A 9,481-nucleotide genomic window follows, 5' to 3' on the forward strand; every position below is an offset into this window, starting at 1 on the left:
TTAACTTTTTATGTTTTATTAAATTTATATCGAAATTAAATAATTAGCTATTTACAAAATTTTTTTTTTAGAAATAAAATTATAATCAGATTTTTCAAAATTATAAATAAATTTAGAATTATGAAAGAAGTGGCAAGCGATGGAACTTTTAATCAAGTTGAAGCAAATCAGCAGTAGGTAAGCACGAATAAAAGGACTGCTGTATTTATCGATTACAGTCGAGAGTATATCATCAGTTAGTATTCTCACACTATATATCATCTAAAGATCACTGAATATCATCTGAAGATATAAATAAAAGTTTAAATCTATAATTGATAAGTTATTTTGTTTGCAAATATACCTATGTATGTATAAGAAAAATATAAGTTTGTGAATTTAATTGCATAAAAAAAACATAATTAGAAATTATATAATATATAAAGAATTCAAATCATTTTAATAATAAAAAACAATTATTGATTTTTAATAGATATATGTAAAATATGCAATCTCGCTATGCAGCAAAATATCAAAAAAACTTCTATGGAGATTTATAAAAGGGAATGAAAAAAGTTTTAACAAAAGAAAGTTTTTATCGAGCGGGTTGGGAGTGTTCTCGCATTTTGTTCGCCGCCTTGTATTGCCAGTAAAAAAATTTGTAGATATACATATATTAAATAAAAAATCTATTGAATACACGAAGAAAACATTTCGAACAATTAATATCTGAAAAAGAAATTTTAAGCAAAATATAAAAATAAACTTTCACGGAGAATTACAACAAAAAAGCTTTTATCGAACGCGTTGGGAGTGCTCTCGTATTTTGTTCGCCGCCTTGTATTGTGCCAGTAAAAATTTGTAGATACATTAAATAAAGAAACTATTAAACACAAAGAAAACACTTCGCGCGATATTTAAAAAAGATATTTTAAGTATCAAAAGAACCCACTGAGAGTTACAAAGGAGAATGGAGAAAGGTTTATATTGACGAGAAAGCTTATCGAACGCGTTGGGAGTGTTCTCGTATTTTGTTTGCCGCCTTGTATTGTGCCTGCCGTGCATAAATTCAAAGCCGTCGCACTTGAAGTGTCCAGAAACAAACAAACAGCAAGTTAAACAAATGCAAATCGCATCTGGCGTGCGGCCAATATCAACGATCGATTTTGCGGCCCACGATGCCTTTCAAGAAATTCAGGCCGAAGTTCTCCATTTACCAAGTTTGCGTAACTATACTGGAAGTAAAGCACTTGCCGCAAAATGCGAATCCGATGGTCGTCGTCAAAGTTGGAAATCGCAAGAGAAGGACAGTGATACGCGAGAGGACCGATAATCCTATTTATAACGAGGTGAAGTTATTCAGTTTTTCGAAACTGATTTAAATCGCTCGGCTGGAAATTATAACGGTTAGAATTTGAAACGTCAGTACGTCTTTAAATAATAAAATATTTAAGTCCTTTTTAATTTAGGTTTTTAAAATTTAAAACTTAAAATTGAAAGATTAAAGAAAATCTTTTCCTGTTCCGAAATTGGCAGACATCTGTACGTCTTTGAGTAATAAAATATTTGAATCCTTGTTAATGTAAGTTTTTAAAATTTAAAACTTAATACTTAAAGTTTAAAGACTTTAGTTTCTTTTCCTGGAATTCTTTGATTCTTATAAATGACATATTGTCAATATAAGATATGCAACTCACATATTTTTTAAACTTAAAACCTATTCAAAGTTTTGTAAATTTATGTTATGTAAACTCTATCGACTTTTTCAAAATTACAAATTTTTAACTTATAAAAGTCGTTTATTTACTTCAATTAAGTAAAAGTTTATTTATTTACTTCAGAGCATTTACGACTTATAGTAAAAATCACTGATTATTAACATTTTAGAAGTTCAATGAGTTCTTCAGTATATGTATCCTTATTATAAAGTTATAAATCTTTAAAATTCAAAGAAGTACATCAGAATCTATCAAGATTGTAGATTTCAGTCTTTCTAAAATTTCCTGACATTTGACTTTCGGAATAAACTGACGCTTTTATAACGAATATGTTTTATTCGCGTTGAATTGTACGCACATTTACCCCCTGCCCTTTGAAATACAGTACTTCGTTTTCGACTTCACGTGCAGTTTGGAGAATCTGCTAAACACGGGCATCACGATAGCGGTGTACCTGCGGAACTTTCTTCGGCGATTAAAGTTTCACGGAAGCATTTCTTTCGAAGTTGCCACAGTATGGGAGCAACCAGGTTACTAAAAAGAAAAAATGAAAAGAGAGATAAAGAAAATGCGGATGTTACCTAGAGCTTTGTTACAAGTTGAATACGTGAATTAAAGGAAAGAGATAAATTCTTCCTAAATGACAAACAGCTTAATTATCTTCGCAAAGTATAAACATTTCCGTTTACAAATAAAAATGAAGAAATATGTTAGATATCGGAAAAATATCGCTTCAGAGATGAAAAAGAAACACGTTCGAGTTTTCAAGAAGCATTTGCCAGATATATGTTATTGCTCTTCTGCACATAGATCGTCAGTACTACCACAAGTGGGCTGTGTTGACAGACCCGAAGGATCTGACGGCGGGCCCGAAGGGTTACGTAAAATGCAACATCACGGTGAACGTCAAGGATGAGAAAGTGAGGGTGCATCCAGAAACGTTGGATGAAGACGACATCGAAGGGTAATCCCTCCCAAGATAAATTATCTCATTATTGACATATCCGTAATTTATACTAAATGGCTTGTCAGAATTTCCGTCGTTTGTGCCTGAATCTCATGGGATTGTGTTTAAACATATATAGGAATCTACTGCTTCCTATCGGTGGTGAGAGGCTGCCTTTCAGGCAACGCGCTCGATATATCTTCATCGTTTATCGGGCCGACGGTTTGCCCGATATGAGCAGCTTGTGCAGGAAGACCGACTTCGAGAACGTTAATCCCTATGTACAAATATCGTTCGCTGGAATGAAGGTACAAAAGAGATAATTTCTGAACTCTCATTTCCGCGCGATAAAGTTTTGAAATGCCTTTAGTTGCTACGAGGATGATTATATAACATTACAGACATTTAATGCATCGTAACCCCGTTATTATCGACGAGAATTATTTATTTAGAGCCGATACGGCCTTACGCGATCGAACAAAACGATTACAAACTGTAAGGCTTCCAGGGATCGACGAGTGAGGCATGGCAAACCTACTCCCCGAAATTCTACGAGGCCATCATTTTCAAGAAAATGTTTCCCGTTCTCCGCCACCGCGTGAGAATCACCATAAAACACCGTATCGACAGTTGCCGGACTTGCATCGTAGCAGTCCATATCCTGGACACAACGAAGATCTCGAATTCCGGAGAGTACGGTAAGATTGCCAAATAATTCCTTGCCAAGAATAAAAAACGGCGTGGAGGATACGCAATTGCTTCCGGAAGAAATAAATTTGAAATAAATATCTTTACATGCCTTCCATTTGTCTTAAACTTCTTTATCTCTCACCCCTCAATATATTTGCTTTAAATTCGATAAACTCATACAATGGATATAATATTGTTCAAGTTTATATTTCCATTTCTTATATGACCATATATAATATAATTATATATTTACTAATATGAACAAATAAGAGGTATTTTTTCCCGAGTATATAATCATATATGTTTATATATGGCCATATATAAATTATATACTCTCATATATATATGGCTATATAATATTGTTTAAGATTATATTTTCCATTTCTTATATGATCATATATAATCATATTTCTACTAATATAAACTAATATAAACTAATGTGAATAAATAAGAGGTTTTTTTTCCCGGGAATAGACTCATATTTTTAAATTATTTTTATATTATGATAAATTCTTCTTAAATAGAGATAAATATTTATACATATAAATTTACGCGTAAGTATGATATCAATCATCTTTAACCTGATTTGAGCCAAACTCGCAAATGTGTATAAAGTTCAGATAAATGTTAGAAAGTAATAAAGTAAGAGAGCGACGTGTGAAAAATTGCGAAAGATAGCATGCATTTGTCCTGTCAACAGGATTCCTGCCGACTTACGGGCCGTCTTTCATCCACTTTTACGGATCCGGCTCGGTGGAGAAGAACGGCTGCTCGGGCAAATGCTTGACGGCAATGCCTTTGTATCGCGGAAGGGTGCTTCTGTCGCTGAAAACTGAAATGGATGACCCAGAAGCATCCCCCGGAATCGGAGTTGAGACTGTTCCAGTATTTCCCATTATCGAAGTGATTAGATTTATTGTTATGCTCCGATTTCACGACTATATATTTACTTTATTTATAGTTAAATTTCATTTATGGTAAAGTCCAATTTACAGTTAAATTACAGAAAAATCGTTTTTCGGTAAGGATAATTTTTATAATTCTGTCAAAATTCCTAACGTAAATTTAATTTATTTTATAACCTCAGTTAAAGACAAATTTCAGCAAGTTAAAATGTCTAAAATATCTTCAAAATCTAATTTATTCTAATAAATTTCTTTTTTTTTTAAATAAATAAAAGACTGATTAAATAAAATGTAAAGATTGATATAAATTTAAAAAATTACAAATACTAGAATTAAAAAAAAAAGAATAATTTCTTAGTTTGAAATAATTTTTAATAAAAGACTTATAAAAATCTTATTTTAAAAAATTTAGAAAAGCCTGTGGTCGACCGAGGAATATCTTCTGGTCGGAGTTTTGTACGATGTGTGCTTGATCGACCGCTCTCGATTCGGATCGAAATTAATCAGCTTCGAACTGAGCTTAGGAAACGCGGGAAATCAACAATTTCCGTATAGTCAATGCGTCGAAAACACTAATGACAGCCAGTCAGGTGCTCCATAAACTTTTATTCTTGCTCATCACATTATCGCGATTGTCGTAAAAACATTTTAGCGCTAAATGTGACTATAAATGGAAACGGATATGAGAAATTAGATACACTTTGTTTCAAGTACCCAATTATTTTCTTTTACCTTTTGCAATTTCGGCAATGCAGTCGCCATTGATTGCGATTTCTAGAGGGTGGTCCTCGACAAGAGAGACAAATTCTCGAGTTTATTGGAGAAACGACTGTTTTAGGGCGAAATTTATGTTGCGCGACTTGTTACTTTTCCTCCTCAACTTACAACGGCATCTCTACGGATTTGTCGCTGTTGGTTACAGCCACTCTGTATTTGTCTGACGTGAAGTATGCTTTCAACGTCAACGCGAGATGGGAATCAGGAGGTCACATTTAACAATAAAATGATAAAAATATTCTTTTTCTTCTTTATTTTTGACTTTGGCAGAAAACGAGTTGCTGGAAAAGCGATTAAACTTCGAGAGTCAATCAGCCCCGCGAACGACCGGCACTATGGATGGCAAGTATAATTATGTACCTTTGGGATCCAGAAAGCCCTGTCTGTACGTGAGATCTTGGTGGCCAAATTTGGAATGGCGGATGTACAACAGCAATAATTTGCGCTATATATCCAACTTTTTGGTATGCCGTAATTGCATGACATTAAAAGCGAGTAAACTTTTAATTACTGGTAGACCTTGGCATTTTAATAGCTTCTATTCATTCAAGACAAAATTTCAAAGTCTATCAGAAGTTAATTACAGAGCCTTTAATTAGCTTCAAACGTATTTTAACGTACTAATTTTAACTTGTTTAATTTTCAAAAAACATGTAAAATTATTATTAATTTATTGTTAAAGCTAAAATCAATATAATAATAAGTTTTGATGTATCTTAAGTTATCAGAACTTTTTAAAGCATCAAGTGTTATTTGTGCGAATTAAGAACATCAGAAGTCATTTCAATCTTTTCAGGAGATAAGATTAGAGAAACTAGAGGCTCTCATGGTTATGGAGAATCCTATAGCTTTCGAGGCTTACAATGAAACGATTCGCACATTAAAAGCTCACTGCACGCGTTACTTACACGCGTTGGACATCGGCAGGTACGAAAACGAAGGAGGAACCACCCAACTCGACCGCCATCGGGTGAGCTTGTGTCGCAAAAATGTCGAAGACATACTCAAGAGGATTAAGATCAACGGCGAACTCCCTAATAACAATTATATGAGGATCGCGATGATCCACGCATATCAGTATTTAAGAAAATTGAGGAATCTGTGCGATGACGTAAGTTAACAAATGCGTGTCTAACGTAACATCCCTTTCGTAAAATTTCAGAATGTTATGAATAACTAACGCGTTGTTTGCTCAGCGATTTTTATGACTTATCGTGCAAACCACAGTAAAATTTTCTTTATTATAAATATATAATGATAAAATATTGTGTATATAATGATAAAATATTGTGTATATAATGATAAAATATGACGTAGTATAAATTATATATTTTTTATTTTATGTACGTTGTTACCTACTTATGTCATTCAAAGTTTTATATTAAATAGTATTTAATTTTCACAAACGTTTTAAAGAATTTCGATGTAGCGTCGGTTACACTGCAAATCCAAGTGTGTTATTTTAACTGAAGCTCTTCTTACACATTTCTTGCCGTTTTAAATGACGTCATTTAACACGGTTGAACGTATCAATACAATTAAACGTGTTAATTCAACACACAACAAAACATGTAAAATGAGCTTCAGTCAAATGTGTCATTTTTAATATGCGTGTAGAAAAGTCAGGCGCTGACCGAGTGACTTATTGTTAGTTAAACATTTTCTTAATTTATTTGATGTATTGTTTAATTAGCCCCAACATGGTCTCCCGGACGTCTTCGTCTGGATGATTGCCGGGTCGAAACGGGTCGCTTACTCACGACTGCCAGCCGAGCAGATCATCTACTCCGAGGAAGCGACGGAAATGGGCGGGAAATGCGGTCGGCGAGTAAATCTATTCCCCAGGAATCCGGACGACGAAAGAGAGCCTGTCGAATACAGTGCCTGCAAAATCGAGGCATTTCTGTGGCTCGGCAACGCGAGGTACGCCGCAGCGTGTTGGAGCGCGATTCCGCCTGGATACGAGATCGATCACGGCAGATACGTCGACACCTTCCCGAAGTACATCGAGTACAATCAGTCCTCGGTGAGAGATGGGTAAAAAGATTCGCGGGAGGGCATTACGATGCATGGAAATGCATAACCCGAGACGTCTGACTTCGCGGGAGAAATCAGTTTGACGTGCCTCGACAAACATTACATCGATATACGCGCGTGAGAACGACACCGCGATAATGCGACGTGATCGTTACAGACGTTCCAGTTACGAGCCCACATATTCCAAGGTCGCTTCGATCCCGGAATGGACGCTTCCGGCTTGCTGGATTCGTTTATACGAGTCGCATTTCAGGGACACATGGCTTCCACGCAGGTGATTAATATTTAATAACATTGATTAATATTTAATTATATGTATATATATTCGTCGCTTGTAATATATAATTATAAGCACTAAGTACGAGCTTTGTTCGCTATAGCCCCTTTATGAAATTATTTATATCATGCGAACATGACAAACTAATTGTTTATTAATATTTAACGTTTTAAGGAAACGTGCCACTTTCCCGATTTTTTAATTTTTTAAAAAGTGAAATTTTGAGCGAGCGACAGCACTCGCGCACGCCGGGTATGTTCTATATATCTCCGCCGTGATGATCATACCGCATGCATACACGATCATGATACCGTGAAATTTCTGCGGCGTGTATTCCTATGACATTTCACTTGAAACGCGCGAGAGTAATGACCGATGTAATACGAGCGTGATTAATGTTGCAGCCGCAACATTTCGTACCGTTTCGTGCTACGTGGTTGACAATTATTAAAATATAGTTAGTTACACGTGCTGTATTTGCGCTACTTAAAAGCGCGCCGTAATACCGTTGAACTCGAAGCCGATTCGTTCCGCATTAACAAGGTAATATTATTCACGCTCGACAAGTTTTAAAATGACGTCGGCAACGTCATTTATTATCGTCACCCCGATATTGTGCAATGCGATTAATAAGGCCGGGTTAATGATCAATTAAGTCGTGATAGACCGTTTGAAAATGTAGATTCTGAATTCACCCTGGCGATTTAACTTTATAGCTGACGATAATTGTTAGAAATCAAATCTATTTTTTTTTATACAAATTGCTCTACTTTTACTGGATTATATTTACTAAATGTGTCAAGTGACTTCGAATTTTTCTAATTAAATCAAACTGATCGATCTTCAGTTTTAATTTTGAACTCAAGTTTTATTCAGTAAAAACAACCCAACTATTATACTTCTGCCGATTTCAAACTTATTATTGCGCATTTTTTAACTTTTTACCATTTATACAATTTATATTATAATGCACAGTGCAATAATGCAATACAAAATTATATGAAAATGTACAATTGAATTATTTGCAATTACATTTACGTTGTAACTTTTTTTATATTAAGATTCATAATTCTAATTAATCTTTAAGATTTGCATTATCAAAATATTATACAATAATCGTATAACATTTGGCAAAAAAAATTATTTGTAATTAGACTAAAATTGCTTTGTACGATAAAACATTTATTTAAAAAAGGAATATTCGAACTTATTTTGTAAAACCTTAAAGTATATATTAAATCTAATTTTATAATTTTTCCAGACAATAAGACAAAGTTTAGACCCGTTTTGGGACCAGACGTTAATTTTTCCTCCGATTATTTTGCACGGTACTAAGGAGTATATTAAAATTCTACCACCCGAAGTCGTCTTGCAGGCTTTCCAGCAGGATTTATGCGTAAGCAAAGACCAATAAATTTGTCAAATTTCTGAGTAGTATTTTCCAAAAAATAAAAATAAAATAAAATAAAATAGTATGTCTTAAAAAGGAATACGAGTATGAAGTAAAAATGTCAAAAATATTGTTGTTTATGTACAGATGTAATTATTCTCGGTGTTTTCAAGTAGAAATTAAAAAAAGAAGATTTAGTAGTGTTCCAACTGAATTTAAATGTTACATATCTCTTGTACGAAAAATAATGCAGGGCACGAGGGAATTCTGTGGCAGGTGTATCGCGGTGCCATTAGTAAAACTCGTCACGGAAACTTACTCGCCGCCCGATTTTCCACCGAAATTAGAGTGGTACAAATTCGAGTCGCAAAAAGATTGCACCGGCTCAGTCCTCGCAGCTTTCGAGCTGATAGAAGTGAGTTATCGACTTTCCTTCTCGACAAATGTCAACAATGTTCCAACAGTGTCATCTCTCAATTTTCTTTCATACAATACATTCTATTTAATAATCTATCTCTGTTTTACAATTTTGAAAAAACATCGTAAAACTCGATATAAAATGTATACCGAGTGAGCCAAGAAAAATTTTCTTCTAATTTTTTTTAATTTTCAATTTTTACTAATTATCGACTTCAAAATACGACTTTTCGAGAAACACTCGCTTAAATTATAAAAACAAGACTTACACATTACGGAGTGCTAACGAAAATTTTCCATCCTGTTTTCTTGTAACCGATTGATTTGTGCGACATGTGCTGAAAT

At 34.1% G+C, this 9,481-nt stretch overlaps 1 protein-coding gene across 1 annotated transcript in view; it reads left to right on the top strand.

Annotated features, from left to right (window-relative positions):
* The first annotated feature begins 1,157 nt into the window (after positions 1-1,157).
* LOC112454115 (otoferlin-like) overlaps positions 1,158-9,481 on the top strand; it is a 20,029-nt gene continuing 11,705 nt past the window's right edge. The window contains exons 1-13 of the mRNA XM_025015333.1: positions 1,158-1,328; positions 2,083-2,227; positions 2,508-2,661; positions 2,783-2,951; positions 3,152-3,341; positions 4,034-4,236; positions 4,651-4,828; positions 5,286-5,479; positions 5,812-6,126; positions 6,709-7,041; positions 7,210-7,326; positions 8,591-8,725; positions 8,973-9,138. Of these exons, the coding sequence (XP_024871101.1) occupies positions 1,158-1,328; positions 2,083-2,227; positions 2,508-2,661; positions 2,783-2,951; positions 3,152-3,341; positions 4,034-4,236; positions 4,651-4,828; positions 5,286-5,479; positions 5,812-6,126; positions 6,709-7,041; positions 7,210-7,326; positions 8,591-8,725; positions 8,973-9,138 (2,470 nt within the window). The remainder of the gene's footprint in view (positions 1,329-2,082; positions 2,228-2,507; positions 2,662-2,782; positions 2,952-3,151; positions 3,342-4,033; positions 4,237-4,650; positions 4,829-5,285; positions 5,480-5,811; positions 6,127-6,708; positions 7,042-7,209; positions 7,327-8,590; positions 8,726-8,972; positions 9,139-9,481) is intronic.

This window comes from Temnothorax curvispinosus, unplaced genomic scaffold (assembly GCF_003070985.1).
Source record: "Temnothorax curvispinosus isolate PA1 unplaced genomic scaffold, ASM307098v1 QBEX01004791.1, whole genome shotgun sequence".
NCBI lineage: Eukaryota > Metazoa > Arthropoda > Insecta > Hymenoptera > Formicidae > Temnothorax > Temnothorax curvispinosus.